This window comes from Pagrus major, chromosome 14, assembly GCF_040436345.1.
Source record: "Pagrus major chromosome 14, Pma_NU_1.0".
Lineage (NCBI taxonomy): Eukaryota > Metazoa > Chordata > Actinopteri > Spariformes > Sparidae > Pagrus > Pagrus major.
Window position 1 is genome coordinate 7316954 of NC_133228.1, and position 22194 is coordinate 7339147.

The 22194-nt window shown below is 41.9% G+C and overlaps 1 protein-coding gene across 1 annotated transcript in view; it reads left to right on the top strand.

Annotated features, from left to right (window-relative positions):
- Positions 1-22194, top strand: part of LOC141008454 (anoctamin-4-like) — a 56429-nt gene that overhangs the window by 10199 nt on the left and 24036 nt on the right. Inside the window, exons 3-15 of the mRNA XM_073480829.1 lie at positions 5849-6073; positions 14676-14876; positions 15260-15408; positions 15567-15716; positions 17813-17913; positions 18487-18531; positions 18609-18740; positions 19009-19115; positions 20089-20144; positions 20274-20395; positions 20636-20770; positions 21039-21135; positions 21820-21880. Coding sequence (XP_073336930.1) covers positions 5849-6073; positions 14676-14876; positions 15260-15408; positions 15567-15716; positions 17813-17913; positions 18487-18531; positions 18609-18740; positions 19009-19115; positions 20089-20144; positions 20274-20395; positions 20636-20770; positions 21039-21135; positions 21820-21880 — 1581 coding nt within the window. The remainder of the gene's footprint in view (positions 1-5848; positions 6074-14675; positions 14877-15259; positions 15409-15566; positions 15717-17812; positions 17914-18486; positions 18532-18608; positions 18741-19008; positions 19116-20088; positions 20145-20273; positions 20396-20635; positions 20771-21038; positions 21136-21819; positions 21881-22194) is intronic.

A 22194-nucleotide genomic window follows, 5' to 3' on the forward strand; every position in this document is an offset into this window, starting at 1 on the left:
AATTCTTACGTATTGCACCTTTAATTTATAGTTATTCTAGTTATTTACCTTTGTATTAATTCGTGACTAATGAACGATTTATTTACTTTAATTTTGTTTCATTTCTGTATTCATTTCTGTATTAATACTCATTTGCATTTTCCTCCCATTTTCCTCCTATTTAATTTATTCCTGTATTTCTTTTTCCTTTTTCATGCATTTCTGCTTAATTATGCAAATAAGGGGGCAGCCAATCACAGCACAGTAGGGCGTGACTGGGTGGAGCTCGGCCCTCAGAGGTGACACAGGGCCCAACCTGGATCATATTTTATAGGGAAAATATTTTCTGATTTTCCTCTGATGTCCTCCAGCTGCTCTGCCTGAACTGTGAGTGATTTACAGAGTTTACGTGATGGAAAAGTAAAGGCTAACTGCTAAAGGCTAACTTGGGTGCATTTAATGGCATATTGATTTATTTATTAAGACATTTATATACTTCTTTATTTATTTTGGCAGGTTCAGTCCTCTATACACCACCACCAGCGCCCCATCCTCCTAAAGCACTTCCCCTGCAGCTCCTTCTCTGTTTATTACACTCAGCTCCAACTGGTCGTGGCACAGTGCAGCGTGTGGCCCAGATACTTGCACCTGCATCTGTTTTCTCACCTCCGAAGGTGTCAGGAAGTGGAAGTGGAACATATCTGGGCCTCACTCTCCTCAGAGAGCCACGCGGGCACTTTTTTCTGATGACTGCGACATAGATATTGCTTAGAACACATTATGTCCGAAAAGGCTGCGCACACCGTGAGTTTTGGAGGTCGTTCGGATACATGCCAGGTGTAGATTACCACCTCCGCCCCTCCCGCCATTTTCAGGTGACTTTCATGGGATGTTGAGAAAGCTAAAGTCACAGTTAGTTAATGGCTGTTTGAGTTATCTTACTGTATACGTACCTGGGACCAAGTTCCTGAGCAAACCATCACTTTCAGAGCTCCAAAACCACTTATTACAATGTAGTTTATCACTCTCTGACCTGCAGGAGCATCACTTTTTCAATTAATCACCAGGCCGTCTTGTGTTTAAAGGCCCTGAAAAGCTGTTTCCTCAATCAGCGTCCGACTAAGAGTGACAGGGTCTCACATGAACACAACATTTTTCTGTTAAAATACCCAGGATGCACTGCTGTTTTGGTCTGTGCTCATTTGGGACATTTTATGTCACATATTTCTGTGCACCAATCAGGATTTAGCAATGTCATAGTCCTGAGTTTTAGTTGAGCTATTTCCTCTTTTATTTTGTTGCCACTGTGTTTTAGCAAATTGCAGAAAAAACATGAGGAGCAATACGGAACTGGAGAACAGAAGTGAAAACACAGACAAGCTGATACAGAGTGAGGGAAAAACTCAGACTTAGGGGCTTTTTACACAACAACGGTTCTGCAAAATAAAACAGGAAAGGATAAACTGAGACCCGAAACCATGGCAAGCAACATTTGATGAAAGTTGTGGGATTTATTGCTTGTGTCACCAGGTCTGGTTGAACCACCCCCACACACACATGCAGTAGGTGTTTTTGTTATTTTTAAACTCTTCATTAATAATAACTAAGAATACTTGTACGCTGTTCAGGCGCTGCTAAACAGAAATGTCGTCTGGTTGTCACATCACAGCTGAGCTGAGCCGGAAGCAACACGCAGCGCACTCGAAAGCCAGATGTTAGCGGGTGTTAGTGGGTGTTTTTGGCCAGTGTGAAAGGGGTAGAAGAATAACACCCTTCTGTGCGTGGGTGTGTAAATACTTTAATTTGCACCTCCACAGCAGCAGCTTCAACCAGGTCTTAACTTGTGTGTCTATTTTGAGCACATGAATACTGTAAGCCTCACAAGCAAGTTGTCACTTGCTTGTGAGGCTGTGAAGTGGTGAAATGAGTATGGTTAATTAAGGGGGTGGGTGTGTCGGAGAAGAGGAGATCAACTGATAGACAGAACTTCCAGTCCCGACCTGCTGGAACATTCCAGAGACAGAAGGGGAACAACAGGAATGTGATGGAAAAGAGAGATTTTGAGATTAGTGATTATTGGGAATGCTGTGATTAAAAAACCTAAATATATACATTTATTTACTGTTTGACAGTTTTACTCTTGTTTAGTTTTTATGACTAGGCGTTGTCCAATGTGTGACTTTTGGCCCAAACAGCACCCTCTTTGTGCTCCGGGACCTCCTGATTTACAAATTAAGCGCTGGCTTTTACACGCAAACAACTGTAACATGTAATCTTACAAACAAACCAGCAATTGTCCATCACTGAAAAAAAATCTCTGCTTGTGGGCATGTGTGTCCTGACTGAATGAGCTGTTATGGCCTTGAGGACAAGGAAAAAACATTCGGACTTCATTCAGTGCTATCCTGTGCTCATATTCATGCATATATGTTGAGGTACACTGGTTTGACTTTTCAGCCTGAACAATGAGGAAGTAGTTTTTGTGATGAAAAAGGGTAAATACAACTTTAAAGTCATTAATGCTTCTGTCTTTGACTTTTTTTGTTTGCAGTCTTTCACACACCACAGAATATCCCCTCTCCTATGATTAAGTATGAGTAATTTTTTTACATGCCCTCAGGCAACCCCACCCCTTTCCATCACGTGAACTCTCCTTTTATTCTTTTCAGGAATTCGAAGCTGTACAAAAAAGCAGAGATGAAATGTTAGATGAGATTTTTCCCCCGACCCTCCTCCACAGAATTTATCCTGTGCTGTGCGAGCAGCGTGCTGGGAGGCACAGAGACTGCCAGCCTGATCTGCTATTGATCAGGCTGTGTTTGTTCGCTGCTGACGTACCTTTGAAAAATCTGCTGGGCCTCGTGTTTAACTGGAAACTGGAGGTTGAGAAATGAGTAAGTTCTTTAGAACTCCCTGCCCCCGTTACGTAACGGCAGTGTGCAGCAAACCAGCAGGAAAAAAAACCCACAGGAAACTCTGCTGTATGTGGATAACGATCATACGGAACACACACAGATCATGCTGGTTAAAGAAGACCACATCTCATCTGCAGTCTTACAAACTGTAGCTGTGCAACCAATTAACTAAGAACTTACAAGTTATTGTGCAGGCAACTATGAAAAGTGTTGGTATGTGTAGGTATAATAATGTTTATCATAATTACTGAAAGAAACAACAGTCTGGGAAATATGCTTTCACTCTCATGTCTGTATGTTAAAGGTGCAATATGTAAGAATTGGCCACCTGTCTGAGTTCATACTCCCAACCAATAGGGGCAGCATATCACCAGAGTAACTGCTAACTGCTGCTAACTGGATTCTGTTTATACATCAAAAGCTACTGTTAGCTTGTTAGCTCAGTTAGCCGTGCCGCTGGCCAGACTACTGGGGGAGTGTCTGTGTTTTCTTCACTGCTAGCAGATGTAAGAGTGGTAATGTTCTCATCTAGCCTAGCTCTCAGCAGAGAGAGAATAAAGGAAGAAGTGATAAAGTCACTGCAGGTCTGAACCATGCAGAGCTGCTCACCTCCCCGTGCTCTGATCACAGTGTAAACAGGTCTGGGAAATAACTGGGAGTGACGTGTCCTGGAAAAACTGATCCATGGTCATTATGTTTATGTAGCCCAGTGACAATCATAGCTGCACCATTTGCAAAGCGGAGGCTGTTGGCAGTCCCAGAATCCCAGACTGAGAGGCACTTTGTTAATTCAGTAGAGTACTGCATTCGATGTAATTAAAAGTAGACAAATGTTAATGATAATTGCCTTTTTTTATTTTAGTGACTTTGTAGAATTTGTTTTCCACAAATTGGATACCTTAAAGGTGCACTCTGTAGTTTTATGCCTAAACAAACTAAATAAACAAATTCTCTTTGTTTTCATGACTGAATAAAGTGAATAAACAAACTGAACTTAAAGGACAAAACAATTTCATACTGTTTTGATTTGTGTGTTTTTGGCGGACCCTGCCACCTTTCTAGCTTCAAACAGTGTTCTGGGGACCCTATTTTCCTCTGAGAACAGCTTGTTTATTCACTTATGGAAAAAATACATATTTCTATTTACCTCATTAATATTGTTAATATTTATATTAAGATTCTGAGTTTGAATTTCTACATAGTGCCCCTTTAAGATTGGATGGCTAAAGAATTCACTCATGCAGCATTCTCAATTATTCTCAATCTATTTAAAATGTATATGATGTAACAGAAGAAGCTAACAACAACTTACTTTGACCAAACCAACAAAGACAACTGTCCTGTGTTCAAAAATAGGGATTTATGAAAACCTCTGGACAGTACAGTAGGAGTTCAGTTAAAGTTTAATGTTCATTATTGCCTTCAGGCTGAACTAATAAGCCAAAATGGACACGATATCCTAACAGTGCTCAGACATAAGGGGGAAAAAAAAGCTGTTTTCTTGAGTTGTGTACTTACATTACAACAAATGTTTCCAAGAATGTCCAAACCAAAAATCATAATTCTACTCAAGGTAACGGTGCGTTTCATTTGGTCACCTGTCACTCTCACTTACAGGGAAACATCATATATGTCAAAGAATGATGAAGGAAGTCAGTGAATGTGACTGAACGTAACATGAATGAAACTTTAATACATGACCTGAGTTACGTCAGGTGACTATTTAACAATGACAACAACAACTCCCATGATCCCACGCTGCTTCATGTCATCAAACTAAGTCTTTTATTGTCATTGTTTTGACTGAGAAACCCTGGTGGCAGAAACTATACTGTGTGTTTAAGTTGTCAGTGGAATCTTTAAAAGTAAAACATCATTTTGACACTGAATACAGAAATCCTCAAAGAAAACTGTCTGAGGTCAAATATTTCAAAGGTTTACCCTGATGTGTTTGGAAGAAGAAAGACAAAATGTCCAGCTGCGTTTGGCCCTGTCATCCCGCCGGAGACTCTGAGCTCAGACACCTGCCAGCCCAGAGCTGAGCCGAGCTGGGTCACCAGTCTCGAAGGCCTCGTGAAACTGAGAGAGAATCCTGCTGAAGACAAAATCGAAGGCCGGAGGCAAGCCGAGCTGGTTCAGCAGTCTGCAGGTCCTCGTGAAGCAGAAGGAGCGCCAGAGAGGGAAAGATGCTCTGTCTTCTTCTGTCAGGGGGTCATAACTGAGCAGCACCAAACCTCTGCCTGAAAACTGACAATTATTCATGAAATCATTTTAATATCAATCAAACAAAACAAATCATTTCATGACCGTAGTTTCTGTATCTTTAGTATCTTTAATTGTTTACATTGTTCAGGCTCTTTCACTCATCAGTGATATCAGATCTATTGTTTTTCTACTCTGACCTGTGGAAGTTAAAGTCTGAAGCTAAATCATGGGGACAAAACCATGATACTTAATGACAAGCTCTCCCTCTGTCCGTCTGCAGATGTTTAATGAGAACATGATTATGAGTAAGTGTAACATGAGAGACAGCTGCTGGGTTGTTGAGCGCCTCCTGCTGTCCTGAAACACGACTGCATGCAGCTGCAAGGCTCAGGAAAATGCTGGGTAATACCTGATGACAGCTGGTTGGTTGTTTTAATGATGTTGACAGCTTCCACCACTAGAGGGCAACATTGCTGAGAAGATTGCTGTGATACTTTTGACTGTTACCAGCATCACAAAGAGCCAGTTAAAAGGTCAAAGGTCACAGGGTACAGAGAGTAGATGCAACAAAATCTCCTAAGACGATGTATGACAGAGAAGAAGTGCATTTTTTAATGTCATCTCTCACTATGACACTTGAAAAATGTGTGTTTTGTAGAGGGAGATTGGAGTAAAAGTGTACAGGATAAAGACAAAACAGAAATAATACGAATCCAATTTAAATTTAAGATATATTTGTCCTCCGGCAGGGTTTGACCTCGGGGGTCAAGTGGCCATCGGGTTCTCCCACTGGAAGAGTCCTTTCCCGACGAGCAGCCAGAATCTCCCCAGTCCAGACTGCGTTCGCTCTGAGGCCTCAGCCGTCCCGCCCAGCAGCGAGCATCTCGAGCCGGTGTCCTGCCCGGCGTCGCTGTCCATCACCCCGATGCCCACCCTCAGTGCCAGTCAGGAGACGCTCTGCGACAGCAGCACCAGTATGTAGAGTGAAGCACAGTAAATACTACAATCGCTGAATTTACTGGTGCAGCAGATTGACATTAAAATAGTGACATGTTTTTCAAAACAGCTCCTACTAGTGTTTCATATTGTCAGTGGGGCCCTTTGGCATAAAGATAATATATACATACTGTAGATGTTTAAACAGTCTGGAGGTTGCAGTAAGCCAAAGTAAGGAAGGAAGGAAGGAAGGAAGAAAGACATTAGAGCTTGACAATTAATCGAAATAATAGCTGCAATTTTTTGTTAAAGGTAAGATGTTTGACAAACAGCATTATAATGAAGTACTGTAGCACTGCAGAGATCCTGACCTACAAATCTTGCTCTCCTTTGTTCGGTACAGCCCCCACATGTTAGATCATCATGATTTCAATAGATTTTTCAGTGGAAATGAAAATTGTGAAGTAAAAATGATCATTCACACTAACACAATATGATGTTTTTACTATATCGTGCAGCCCCAGAGGAAATGGCCGAGTCCGATGTGTCTGAAAACAGTTGTGTTGGATAATTCAAACAGATATATTATAGTATAGTATAGTGAGTTGTACTACAAAGACTTGAACTTTCTGGAAAAATATTGCTCTAGGACCATCATTGCAACTGACTATCACCTTTTTTGTAATGTCATTGCTTTGCAACTTAGGACAAAGACCAGTTAACCTTTCTAACACGTGGTTAACATTGTGAAATCGTCTATTTTAACCCAAACCATGTTTTCCTAAATTAAAAACACTCCAACACCCATTAAAACACTCCATTAAAACAAATGAACATTCATCTTCATTCACTTCTTTTATTGCCATATTTACAGTATATGCGTGTATGTATAAATGTACCTAAGATATGTCTTGATAAAATAATCAATCATTGTAGAGGTGAATTTTATGTGTGGGGAATTTTACTTTGTTTCATATGAGCAACAAATACATACAAACAAATCCTAAGGACATGGAATCAATGTAACCATCTTTATTCAACACTCCTTGTGTTTTACCATCCACACAAAGCTATACAATTTTTGTGCAAGCATCAGATTTTCAGGGTATCTTTTGTCCTCCAATACAAGAACATCATTCAGTACAGACTGTATCAAATAATTGTTCAGTGCAGTGATATACCTGCAGTTGTGGTCTTGTTTTGTCTTGATTTTAAGTGTTATAGTACTTGAGAGTAGACCGAGACTCTCAAATACTACAACACTTCCAGAGTCCTGGGTGAGACTCCTGTTCTCAATCCATTCAGCCACAGCAGCATGCTTTAGATGTGGATTTTGTCGCCTTTTCTCAAATTGAAACGATGCTCCTGAAGCAGCATTAAGCAGCATCATGATGTTCCACCACCCCTACACTGTGATACCAGATAAACGTCTGGGAGACACCCTCTTCATTTGTGACACACAGACTATTAAAGCCTTGTATTACAGCAGCTTTGGCTGAATTAAGGAATGCACCACTTACACTGAATGTGATTTATGAAAGGATCTCTTCAGGTCAACAACACACAGGACGAATGATTACAGTTACCACTGAATTTTTCAACATATTTATGGCCATTTTATTGTTGTCTTAATAATAAAAAACGTGAACGTATCCTTTAATGCGTGTGTGTGCTGTGGTGTGTCTGTGTGCCCTTGAGTCTCCATCAGAGGATCATGCTGACACTGTCATCAGTGCCAACTGTCATTGTTTTGGGCTACAGCAACACTGACACAGCCGGCCCCTTTTTTCTGACTGGCTGCTTCCAGAGTAGCTCGACCTCCGATTGGCTGCCGGGGGAAGGCTGATTAAGAATGCCGATGAGCGGCACGCACCTCCTCTCTCCCTCTCTCTTCCCCTCACTGTAAACATCCTGCTCATGCTTGTGTTTTTCTCTCCAGAGAAGATCTTTGACAGCTTCTGTGAGCGTCTCTGCTGCCTGCTCGTAGCATCTCTGCTCTGACTGACACGTCTGTGTGTGTGTGTGTGTGTGTGTGTGTTTGCATGTACAGCTATGTTGGATCGACAGACGCGGTGATGAGGAGGATGGAGTAAAAAAAGTGGTGATGCTTTTTTTTTCCCTCGTGGGACGTCGCGTTTGTTTGTTTTCCTCAGCGAGGTCATTTGCACGCTGGGGCCGGGGGGGAGGAGGGGTGACCGCTGTGGGGGTGAGTGTGTGAGTGTGTGGGGAAGAGTCTTCTGGCTGTTCTGGCGTCTGCTGCGGCTGTTGAGAAGCCTCCCCCCTCCCCTCCTCCTCCTCCTCTCTCCCTCTTCCCCTCTGAGGGGTGAAGCAGCCTCTATACCTCTCTCCACCTTCACACGGTGAGTGTCGTCAAGTTGTCTCGAAGCGAGGGCAGCTTGTTCTCCACAGCCGATGATGTGTTTTTTTGCTGCAGTGCTCTCTCTCATGTGTTGCCGTGTCCTCCTCACACTCCTCTCCACGCTGCTTCACCTCTCTTCACGCAGTTCCCTGTGGCCATTCAAGCATTTGACCTTCACACACACACACACACACACACACGTTCTCATTTTCCCTCTAAGCCGTTCCCTGACATGTTTTCATTCATACACTCTTCATCCTCCATGATGCATCAGTTGTAGTACACAGAAATGGGTCATGCCTCTGTGAGGAGCGTGTGTGTGTGTGTGTGTGTGTGTGTGTGCTGTGACCGTGCCATCCAGCCACCAGCAGCAGGTACCAGGCACAAAAACCCCACTTCATGCACCCACCCTCCCCCCCCCCCCCCCCGTCCATCCTAGCACGATGGGTGCATCCGGATGGAACGACCAATTCTTCCTCACAAGTGACTGACACCTGATCCTCCTGGAAACACATCACACACCCCCACCCACCACCTCCCATCCTTCTTCTCCGTCTCCCCTGCAATCTTTTATTCTCCTCTCAGTGTGAGCTGTCATCTCCAGGTTGCCTTGGTTATGCAAGGAGCCACGTTGTTATGGAGTGTTTTTTTTTTCTTTTAGCCGAGGTTTTGATCGTCTCAAAAACTTTCATCGTCTCAAAAACTTAAAGGGGAAAGGATGAAATGAATGCTGGCTGTAATTATTAAATAAGCCGATGATGAAATAACGACCGAAACCAACCAATCATTCAGATATCATCTCCTGCTGCTCATAGTGCAGCACTGCGGGCTAACTGCGTGAGAACATAACAGCCAAACCAAATGCACTTTAAAGGGACGCTCCAGTGGTTTAGTGTCGCATTAAAAGTCAGGTCCTTGTGAGAAGCAGATTGTGCAACAGAGGAAGATATCCCGACTTTTTGTCACTAGTAAAAAACACTCAATCCTACACTACTCTATGGCGTCTTTTGTCAGATCTCTGCTGCCTGCTGAGTCTTTGAAACTGAAAATGTTTTGTGTTAATAAAAGTCTCCAAAGCAAAGCCAAGATAACCCTGATGACGTCATCAGGGTTAATGTCTAAAGGTGTGTTCAGAAAGAACTCATTACTCGTATAAATTGTTTGTATCATCCATGTTTATTGCACTATTGACTGGATGTGTGTCTTTGTGTGTTTTTAAGGCTGCAATGGTTAACTGATTATTTGCTTGGTTGTAAATTGTTAAATTGATCACCAATTATTTTGATAACCAACTCATTGGTGTGATTCATTTATTTTCCAGCTTTTTAAATGTGAATATTTTTCTTGTTTCTGCACTCCTCTAAAATGGTAAACTTTGGGTTTTGAATAACACAAGACAGTTATTTTGGAGTTTGGGAAACACTGATCAACATTTTTACATAATTTTCTGACATTTTGGCACTTCTTCTACCTCTGCCACGGAGGTTCTGTTTGTTGTTGGTTTGTCAGCAGGATTACATAAAAACTACTTGGAGGATGGGTCTCAGCCCAGAAAGACCCCATTAACCTTTGATGTGGATCCAGATAAAGGGACAGATCCAAGAATCTTTTCTCACCTTCTTTAACATTGCGATATGATATCTCATATCCATGAGTGACAGTACAGTTTGATACAGGGCTATCGAGTTTGATATTGGATTAGGCTTGATTGAAGCCGAGAGGTATGCGCTCTACTAAGTGCCATTTGAAGGTTTTATCCCCTTTTTTTGGACAGGTGGTCGTGAAGAGGCAGGGAATGGAACTGTGAACATTGGGCCTATGTGGCATGTGTAACCATTCATCTGTGTCTGTCTGTTGACTTTGTTTGTAACTGCACCGCCAGCGCGTTCTGTGTTCTGATGTTGCATAATCAGGATTTTAATTGTTGTTTTTTTCAGTTAAAATGGAAATTGTGGTGCAAAAATGATCATTTCCACTGATCATGAATCATAGCTGTCAAAATAATTGCAATCAGATTTTTTTCCCCATATTGTCCAGCCCTGGTCTGAACACAGTCATACTTTAGAAAGCTCCCTCCAGAGCCACAGAAGACAGAATACAACTGTAACTTGAACAATGACAAGAAAAATAATCTTGAAGTATAAAAAACTGGCAGAGTGTCCCTTTAAAATCAAATGGGCCGAGATATATGATGTTGTCCAGAATGTGAAAGCAGAAACTAATTCAAAACTTATTTTTTAATAGTAATACGCTTGATCTAATAGTAATTTAACACATTTAAATCAAGTGTGCGATCCCCTCATTAACTCATTCATGTTTACCTTTCAACATTAGTTATCTAACCCCACAGTCAGATGTTGACTGAGGAGGCAGAGACGGTTACAACCTGAAAATGAGTCGAGCGGTGCAAGATATGAAACGCTGATTAAAAATGTATCTGATACATTGAAAAGGCGTAACCTACTTACTTCTGCACACATGAATTTTCATGAGCTGCTTTGCTCCAAATACGGAGGTCTTGATTCAGAACTACTGAGTCGAGGAGTGTAAATCTTTCATATGAAGTACTGTCAATGAAAGGAGAATAACACTGACGCTGACATAAGGGGGTCAGCCGGATCATCTTATGAGAGAAGAGTCTGTTTGAACTGCAAAGAAACACAGTGAATAAATGAATTACAGAGGCACAGACTTTGAAGTTTCCAACTGAACTGAACAAAATAATTCAAATCATCAAAATAATTAAACGGATTTGATCTGAATGCTGTAAAAAACATGAGAGGAAGGGGGAAAACAAGACGATCTCTTCCTGTGTTTACTGTTACTGAGATCTGAATAGAACAGTCTGCTACACTCCCATGTGACCTCAGTTGTGTCTTGGGTTACAGACGTACCACAGGGCTGTTAAAAGTTTGATGGGTACATTGTTTGACTGGCCGCCGCCTCGGCAAAGCAGCGTGATGAAGCCTAATATGTAGCGTGTCAGTCCTCAGAGAGCCAATATTTATAGTAAGCAGTTCTCTGTCCCTGTAATGAGACCGGTGTTGGTGCTGAGGAAACGCTGGCGGCGAGCGTGTTGAATACGAGGAGGTGAAGTTAAAAAGCTAGTGCTGTTCATTCCCATGGTTATTACATACATGTACATGTTAGAAGTGTAAATAAGTCTTTTAATTGCCAGGCTCTGCTTCATAAAAGTTTTCTCTTCTGGCATCAATCGAACCCCTAAAAACTCACAACCAACATTACATATTCAGAAGTTTTTCTCCCTTCATTAAAACGTCTTAGATGTAACTCTACACCTTTGACTTCATTTAGTACGCACGGATCTATGAACTATCTCGCCTCCAGCTCGAGCATACCTGCTCACCTTCGACTCTGCTCATCTAACAGACAAACAGTAATTTCTGGCAGAAAGTCCTGAAGGAAAACTTGAATGCACCAATCTTGCAAACGCTACACCTGCAGATTTTGAGGGCAATCTTTATAACGAGCAGCTTAGCTATCTGACAAACTGAATAATACTCGCCATAACATTCGTCAACATCCCGAAGCCATCGAAGATGTCCCCGTCAGCATTTGGGCTACAGCAACGCCCCCTGGAAATAGTATTTGCAAATTGGTCTAGCGATGCCAGGCTAAAACTTAGCTTCCAAAACTAAGATTCTCCTCTGATACCCCTTCTTTCTCCATATAGAGAGACCCACCCTATGAATTAAAAAGACCGGTTCCTCAGCCGTATGACATGTAAAAACCTGGCTGTTCATAAATCCAGACTCATGTGGTCGTTCCTGTCCCTTTGGATAGCTGAGCACAGGGGAATGTTTACTGGCACTCTGAGTAAAGGCACAGGGACGCTGAGTACTGATTTTTCTTACCAGTACAAAATTTATCACCTTTCTATTAGCTGCATCCACCGGCTCCAGTGTTCCGGAGCATCAACGGCTGATTAAGAGCCGAGACGCTTCCCCAACCTCTATCTCTGTCCCCACCATTACGGCTCAGCAAAAAATTTTTTAGCTGAGTCACCTTTAATGTCACAAACGAATATTCAGCATGCAGACCTCTAAGACAGCCACCCACCTCTACTGAAGACTTCCAGCTCTCCAGAGATCTTAGAGTAAGAGATTCAGACCTATTTAGATAGAGTTGATTTAAGCTGTTTTGCAAAGCTTTGAATAATTTCTTCCCCCCAAAGGACTCAAATAGACAAATAGGCCCAATTAGTGCATGTGTTCCCAGAGAGAGTCTCTGTCTTTTCAAGTTCTCTCAAGGTTAATCCTCATGAAGGAGATAAAAGTAACTCAGCCGTCGTTTTCTCTTTCTTTTTTTGTGTGGGTCTTTGAGTTCCACATATCTTTCTTTCTCCTATTATCTATTATATATTATCTTACTCTCTCTGTTACCACTTCTTGTTTTATATTTCCACCTTTTCTCATTTATCTTTCAACAACCCAGGGAAGAAGTTTGCAGTTGTGTGAATGTGTATCTCTGAACTTGTTTTGGCTTTAACTGCTAAAATGGACTTTGAGCTTGACTTCCCAAAATCTAAGTTCATCTGTTGCACAAAGCTTTTATAGTTTTGCCCTGTCCTCAACAGAATTCATTCAGTAGGCACTCTGGGTTACATGAGACGTTTCCAAACTAAAGAACATGGCTGCCAAAGCTAGCTTCAAGATGCTAACTTCCTGTGTTATTTGGACAGATGGATGTTTTACAAAGAACATTCATCAATTACTGAACTCTAAACTTCTCACTTATTGTGAAGAATATTCACATTATTCAATCATTATTGTTCATATTTTTGTTAAAGTTGCCCCGATCATTATTTTCATATGAGCAATGGGTCCGATAACTGCGTGGTGTGAAAGGTGATGCTCATAGTGATGAGCCCACAGAGCATTTTAGCTCCCTTAAGTTCATTGTTTTGGTTTTAAGGATCTCATCTTTTCTGTCATTGACTTTTTTCTCAGCTCTCATTAGCTTCATTTCCAGTCACAGCAGGTAGCTGTTGTAGTGCAAAGGCTCTGTTAAACTTTCTGTCCAGGCCCATCTGTTCAACAAGAAACAGCAGTCAATGTTAGACAGCATTTAGCAGCTGTACCAATGTTTGCCAAATGTGCTGATTTTATATATTATAAAGCTAATTTTTATTACATACAGACTTACACTGGCCAGAAACATAACTTATAAAATGTTGCTCTGTGTCTGCATGATGAGTGGCCTAAATAAGCCACTGTATGTATCTTTTATAAGGTGAAAATCTGTAAATGTTGTATTTAAACTAAACTAAACTAAAGCAAAAAAAATCAATTCATGTCTAAGTGGCTGGTATTTGGCTAGTTCATGGGCAAAACCATAAGTCTTTATGAAAGTAGTCGCTGGGTTTGTGCCTAGGTTTATGGCTAGAAACAGTGTTAACATGGGAGAGAAGCTAATTTTCTCTGTTTTTATAGCTTCTTTCTGTGAAATATATATGTTACGCTGCTAACATGCTACCATTGTTAGCTAAGTATGCTGTTAAACTTTAGAAAAGTGAATAAATAGAGATGCCATCACTCAGTTAGCTGATTGGTTTATGTTTACATCCTGTGGCACACTGTGCAAACCGTCTGCCCAGAATTTGCTGCAAAAGTTAGCATTTTTAAACAAACTCAAATTGGAGACGATGACGTTTCCCATCGGAATTAATAGACTTTGGGTTGACTCGCACATGCGCGTAGAGCTGTGTGAAAACGAAGCAGTAACGCTGGTCTAACACACCCTTGCATAAAAAGGTGACTCCTTACATTCATGGGTAAACTCTAGTCCTCCAAGTCATGAAATCTGTTACAGAATTTTTTAACCTACTTGTAGAATGGAAGTTGTATAATATTATAAGGCAATAAGCTGCCTTAAATATGGAAAAGTTGTAGGCACAACACTTGTGTTAATGGTGACAGCATAGAGCTAATGACATGCTGAGAGTTGTTGACAGTAAGTTTTTGTGTGAAATGGATTTGAAAGTAGTTTTCACAGTTTGACCACAATGCACTTATGCTCAGTATGATGACTGTACTTGGCTAGTTGCTGACATTAGTTATCTCACTGTGAGCTCTTTTCCCTCAAGTCACCCACATCATGTTCCATGCTGTTCTTATTGTGACTTTACTATAAGAACAAGAAATACATCATTAGAAGGGACAGCAGGTAGTACGAGAGACTTACATAATTTAAAAAGGCATCCAAACATGAGGAAATAATGTGTAATGAAGATGTGTAAAAAGGTTGTCTGTGTCTTACAGGTGTGAGTTTATCTCTACATGGGTCTGAGCCCCAGTGGCGGAGCCTCCACCGACGCAGAGTCCCGCTGCAGCCCTCGGCCTCAGGCTACCAGGCAGCGGACAGACCACTCACCTTCTCCTCCTGCGGGAAGGCCGACATCATGGAGGAATCCTCGGCTGAAGTCCCGGACTCCAGCACTCAAGATGATGTACCCCCCCTCGGTGAGACACTGCAGCACCGGGGCTTGAAATGTCTGAACACTACTCATACTTTCATTTATTCAAATCAAACAATGGCCTATTAGTCAGTCAGTCATGTTCTTTTTCTGGCCTAGCCTGAACGTTAGCGTATCAGGCAGCAAATGATGCGTGGTATACATTTCAATTGGTTTTCCAAGAGGTTGGTTGAGACCAAAATAGAGCTAAAAGCAGAGTAAATATTGGACTTATATTTACAGGGTGGCCAGAAATACGACTGTAAATAAATGCTAATATTTTCCTGTGTCTGTTAGGTGACTTAATATTCATTCAGCAGCCTGGTGTCTAACTTTCACTGTACTTTACTGTAATATTACTCTTATACGCTCTGCTCATCTTCTCGCCAGCTGTGAAGGATGTTAATGTGCTGCTTGAGAGGGAAAGGTCAGAAGGCATCAGCACTCCGTCCAGAGACGACGACTCCACCCTGCTGAATCCAGGAACCCACAGCAGCATCCTCGAGGACAACACGAAGTCTGAATCAGGCCTCCCAGAGGTCAGTGGTGGATCTATATCTCTGAGCAGGAGTAGTTTGGATATCTTTCCTTGACAAATGATAGATAAGAAGTCATTTGACAGACTCTTCCTCTCAATGGCCGGTCACTGCTCTTTCCTTAATCTCTGTCTGTTGTCTGTCTCTCTGTCTGATTTCAGGGGAGGAGTAAGTCCTGCGGCCTTTGCTTCAGCGATGGAAAGTGCCGCATCGACTACATCCTGGTTTACAGGAAGTCCAGCTCGCAGTCAGAGAAGAGGGAGATATTTGAGCGGAACGTCCGTGCAGAGGGCTTACAGATGGAGAAGGAGGTAAAGAGAAGAGACACCTGCTGTTTATTTCATTATGATGACGAGAGACAAAAACTATTATCCTTGCCTTGCCTGTCTCATTTGATGAGTAAAACATTTGGAAGTGCTTTTGAAGGAAACACTTAATTCTATATAATTCCAAACTACTAAGGTGAAAGAGACGTAAAAGATAATTATGTCTTGTCAAATCTTTTAGTGGGTTTTGTATTAAACAGTTAAATTATTTAGTATTCAAAATGTTGAATAAAGAGGCTGAAGTTACAAGAGCTTAGTGTCCTCTTAAACTGCATACATTAGATTTTATGACAGCACAACAAGCTGCAAACACAACACTGACCTGTTTTTAGCCAAGTTGATGAGGCAAGTGTGTTTATTCATTTAATACATTCAGCAGACACACAGCAACACTGTGTTGTTGTAGTGTAATGTCCACATTATTATATTTTATGTATTGTGCTGTTTATGGTACCATATTTTCTGTTCTGTGTTTTTTTGTTTACCTACCCGGGGACATCAGGTGCAATTTAACTGCTAGCGTTCTCTGGTACAAATACTTTTAATTGTTCCACCATCTCTGTAAGAATAAACAAAAAACCATTAGCTTTTTTTCAATTGGTGGTCTCGCCAGTCCAATATTGACTCTACTTTTGGCCCAGTTTTGGTCTCCACCAACTCCTGATGAAATGTAGCTCTTTAGCAACATCATGTTCACCAACTAGCCGTTAACTTTGTCTGCTGTTTGGTTCTGGGAAGGTAGTGTACATTGAGTTTGTCATAGCTTGTTTTTTGCTGAAAACGGCTACCTGCTTTAGCTGTAGACAACGTGGATAAAAGTGATGACACCACTGAAACAAAACAGAGGGCTGAAAGACGCTAAAACACATCGCAGTGCTCCACAGAGTCGCAGAGTTTATATAAAATATTGATTGATTGATTGAGTGAGCAGCTTTTAACTTGATTGTTTCGTATTGCCAGCAGCCTGAAAAACCAAAACATTTTCAATTTTGGCATGCACTGTAATGTAGAAAAACAAATAAATATTCTTATTTGAACATTTTAATCACCTGATGTGACATATTTACAGCCTATAATAACCCTAAAGAGAGACCTGAGGTCAGGCTCAGCTGCAGAGCTGTGCTCCCTCAGCTGAGGGGGATTAAATGTCTCGGTGAAGGGCACCTCAGCAGGGCAGGCGTTATAGTCACAGGGCTCCGCCTGAATAATGGCCTTCATAATCACATCAAGCCTCCATCTCTGTTTTGAGTTAAGTTATTTTTGCTCTCACTGTTCGATGGAGGGATTTTTTCGCTTTCTGCACATGCAGCCAAGCAAAAATAGCCTCTTCTTTGAAAACTGATGATTGGTAGGTTCCTGCACTGACAGAGAATTAGCTTTGCTGTGTACTTTGGCAAACCTGCAGCTGCATTGATATTGTGCAACATGAATCAATACCAATTTGTGTGAAGAAGCAATTTCATACCCACTCCTATAATGCATGTAATCTCAGTGGCCAGACTGCTGAATGTTAAAATGCTCTGAGCCTTTGCGCCCAGTCTGACGACGGAGTGCTGTTGTGACGTTCATCGGTGAGCCCTCACTCTTATAGCCAAAACTAATCTGGTGATAGACATTTTCTCACTTGCTGTTTCTTATTTAGCAAAACTTGTCCCTTGAAAGAGTAGAAGATGTGGTTGTTGTGATTTGTGTTTGCTTGTGTGTGTCTCTGTGTGAGTCTGTGTGTGTTCACTTCTGGACTACTTCCCAATGCAGTAGCATCAAGGTCATCATTATCTGGAACATTGCAGAGGAAGACAACGATTCTTGTCTCCTCCAGCAGCCCACTTGTTTTTCTTGCATGGAGTCATTTTGTTATTTTTAGGTCTCTTTCCACTTAGCTCCTGATTCCTGTACCTCTAGACTGACTCCTACTCTGTCAGGAAGTGCAGGTAGACGGCTGAAAAGAGCTGACATATTGATGTATAATGGATGTTGATGCTGCTGTCTGCACCGAGATGCTATTTTGTAGTCCTATCTATTTTAGCTATCTTAAATTATTGCTGGACTTAAATTGTTGTGTGTGTTTGGTGTCTCTACAGGCCTCTGTAACAAACAGTGACGTGATTTTTCTGAAGCTTCACGCACCGTGGGACGTTCTCTGTCGCTACGCAGAGCTCATGAACATTCGCATGCCTTTTAGGTGAGACAACAAACGTAACTTGCATTGCATACGTGCCTCTCCAAAGGTCTAAAAATGTGTTTTATGCATTTTATTACTTATAAAACATTTGTAAAGGCAGTTGTTCTGAATATTTTAAAGGTGCGATATTCATTCATACTCAAAACAAATAAGGGGCAGCATATCTCCAGAGAAACTGCTAACTGCTGCTAACTGTATCTGCCATTGGCTAGTTAGCGTGCAACTAGCAGTCCAGACTGGGAGCTCGGAGCACCAGGAAGAATTTACAACACTAGCACAGGAGCTTGGGACCGGCACAGGCCAGGGCTAGCTGGTTAGCATGCTAAATACAATTGATATCCTTGCAGTGTTTCCCACAGAATCAGACTTTAATTGTGGTGGCGGTTGTCATGTTTTGTTCCATGACATACAATCAGTTAATACCCCACATAAAAACATAGTAGAACAGGTAATTGCAGTTGTAACAGAAGCAGTAATAGTAATTGTAGTATCAATAGTAGCAGCACCATTCATTTGTGTAATCATCCTCACTGTTGAACTGTATTAAGTACTAATTATTCCTTCATGTTCCAGGAGGAAAATCTTTTACATGCATCGAAGGCACAAGTTCATGAGCAGGTGAGGCAGCATGAGATTAGCTGACAAAGCACAACTCTGCTCTGCTCCGGCATCTTTAACACAAACTTCACTTACAGGATGGAGAAACGCATCAACAAGTTCCGGGGGTGGCTTCCCCGCAAGCCCATGAAGTTCGACAACGACACTCTGCCCGACCTGGAGGAGAACGAGAGCTTTACCGCCCCCTTCAGTCGATCAAGGATACATCAGTGAGTGTTTGTGCAGCTGCACTTTAAAAACCCATCCCACAGAAATGACTGGAGCTTTATCTTGTGCTGCTGCCTGGTGTTTTCCATTTCCTCTTTAATTGTTTTTCCACTTGAAAATCTCTCTGTTGCCTTTCTCATACAAATTGACCCACCACACACACACGCACACACACACACAGACACACACACACACACACACACACACACACACACACACACACACAAATCATTCAGACAGATTTGTAATAACTGGTTCGTTTCACTGCAGTTTCATCATCCACAACAAAGACACTTTTTTCAACAACGCCACCAGGAGTCGCATTGTCCACCACATCCTCCAGCGGGTCAAATATGAGGAGGGTAAAAATAAGATGGGTGAGTTTTTCCCTTGGCAGAATGACAAATTCCACTGTAGACATATTAGAAAGTAAAGGAAAATGGCTGCTAACTCGAGAAGGGCTGCACAAAGAAAATGGAAGAAATACAGTATCTGACATTCAATGGTTCCTCTGGATTTTAAGTCCCTCTTTGTCCAAATACACCACTTTTTTGTGCAGTTAACACAAGTGTTTAAGTTAGTAACTTCACTTTTCACAGTTAGCTTTGTACATATTCTTCAGAGTATTCACCATTCGTCTTTGTATATCGTGTTTTTAGCATTTTTGATCATTTTGATAATCACCTCAATAGCGATGTTAGCCAGTCAGCTAGCCTAGCTGGCTGCTAAAATGAAATTAAATGTTTGGCAGCTTTTCCAAGCACCGTGTGTGAAAATGAGCCACAGCTACCTAACGTTAGCTAAGCTCTGAAAATCAGGCTAACGTTGGAGCTGCACTGAGTGACTAGCTAATGTCGCTAACGGTTATCTAAGACACTGAGGTGATTATCAAAATGATAAAAAAAAAAAAAAAACATCACACCATTAATAATATGTACAAGGCTAACGCTACAAAAAAGAAGGCACTAACTAAACTAACCAGCTAACTACTTCCAAGTTGACTCTACGTGATGTTACCTTTGCCTCCAACCTTTGTTATCACCTTATAGTCCTTTTAAATCCTAAAAGGGGCTCCATGGAACTTCTGTGTTAGAAGAAGCCGAAGAAGCTAGAAGCCGGTCGTTTAGGCTAGCGGACCCCATTTCTAAACTGATGTTAGCTACTGTTGTTTTGTCCTTTCTTGTTGCCTCTTCTTTAATGTCAAGCTTACATTAGACTACTGTGAGGCAGATGTATACAAAGCATTAGCCCTTTACCTTTATCCATGATATAAACATCTATAGTGTTGAATTTAAGATGGTTCCTCAGGCATCTGTTGCTCCTCATTCATGATTCTGTTTCTGATTCCAGGACTCAATCGTCTTTTGAGCAATAATTCATATGAGGCAGCTTTCCCGCTTCATGAGGTAATAATCCACAAAGCCATACATTAAATTCTGTGTCATTTTTGTAATGGATTCCATGTGATGGTATCGCGCTGATAAATACATGGATTATCCATGTCTGTCTACTTGTGTGTGCCTCGACTCTAACAGGGGAGATACCACAGCAAAAACTCCATCAGAACACACGGAGCAGAGAACCACCGGCACCTGCTGTACGAGTGTTGGGCCTGGTGGGGGGTTTGGTACAAGTACCAACCGCTGGACCTCATCAGGTAACTGCAGTCAGACATGTAGAGGGGGTTAAACGTCACATTTAAAATCCAAACAACAGGACAGGTAGTAGCAGCATAGCTGTTTGATGTGACATGCTGCAGCTTCTCTCCTGTCCCAGGACATTGGGATGTAAATCTGCTGCTTTACCAGTTATGAGTTTATTTCTCTATGAATGTATTTCAAAAAACACTCAAAGAAAAGCTCACACTCTCTCCTCCTGTGCTCTGCTGGTGTTTCAGGAGGTACTTTGGAGAGAAGATCGGTCTGTACTTCGCCTGGCTCGGCTGGTACACGGGGATGCTGTTTCCTGCAGCGCTGGTCGGCCTCTTCGTATTCCTGTACGGCCTCTTCACGCTGGAGCACTGCCAGGTCAGGTAAACACACCTCCTCTTTTCTATGAGAACAGTAAGTGTCCCTAGAGCTGGTAGTTGTATTGTATTTGAAGCGTTTTAAAAACACACTGGAAACACCAGCAAAAAACTGAAACAGCTTTCTACTCAACATAACCCTGGCTTGAGCTCCAGGAAGCATGTATCTGTCACTTTCTCCAACCCTTACTGAGGATAAATGTCTTATGTTTTCACCATTGCTTGACATATAACACCATTATTTGAGTCTGACGGGCTAACTGTTGTTCTCCAGTAAAGAAATCTGCCAGGCCACTGACATCATCATGTGCCCCATCTGCGACCAGTACTGCCCCTACCTGAGACTGTCAGACAGCTGCATCTATGCCAAGGTACTGTCACCACAGCACGGGGACAAAATGTTCCAGACAGCTGTTGTGCGCTTTGTTATTGTACTCTTGGAATAAATGCCAATTAAGAGCCAGAACACAGTTTGTAAGTGAGAGCCGGCTTGTGTTTTTTGCAGAGGTGCTCTGAACACCTCCAGCTGAGGCAATCTTCAACTCAGAGCTGAAAAGCACATGAAGTCATTGTCAGACTGTCAGTGACTCATCCTTAAATACATGTAATAACACGCCTTGGGCTGATAATCATCCAGGCGGAGCTCCTGGATGAGATAGTGGTACTTCCTGTGATTTCTCCTTCCTCCTCGGTGTCTAGCATTTTATCTGGGAACGGCCTCTCACTCTCAGTCGGAGCCAGAACTCCTTTCTGCAGAAGTTGTTCATTCATGAGGTGGCTATCTATCTAATCAATAGGAAGTTAACTACTTCTAGCCAGCCAAAACAAAAAGGTACTGCGAAATCACGGGTAGGCTAAGGACAAGTGATTTGATGGTTGCCTGGCGACAATCAAAAAAATTGATCTGCACTGCTCTTTATTTAAATTGTAGGCTTAATTAAAAAGGCAGTGTGATGCACAGGTTGCTGAACACGCTCTGTCTGATCGGGCCCTAGTGAAAATTATTATTGGTCTGGGACTGAAGCTAAACTGCATTTGTCCTTTCTTCTCCTCAGGTCACCCATCTCTTCGACAATGGGGCAACTGTTTTCTTTGCTGTATTCATGGCTGTTTGGGGTAAGATGAACAGTTCATGGCTAATGTGTTAGCGAGAATGTTGCATCTTTACGCACCCAGCAAACACATAACAACCATAGCAATAACCTGGAGTCATGTTTCTGTCCACCTGGTGACTTTAAGTCCAAAACATCACGTCATTTAGCTCTGTTTTGGTCTCCACCAGCTGCCGGAGGGAATATCTGGCTTTTCGGCTGCTAAAACCACCATGTTCACTAGCTAGTCAAAAACGTTGGTTCTAGGCAGGTAGCTGGACGTGTAGCTGATGAGAGCGGTGACACTGAAGAAAAACATTAACATTGCGGGCTGTGAAA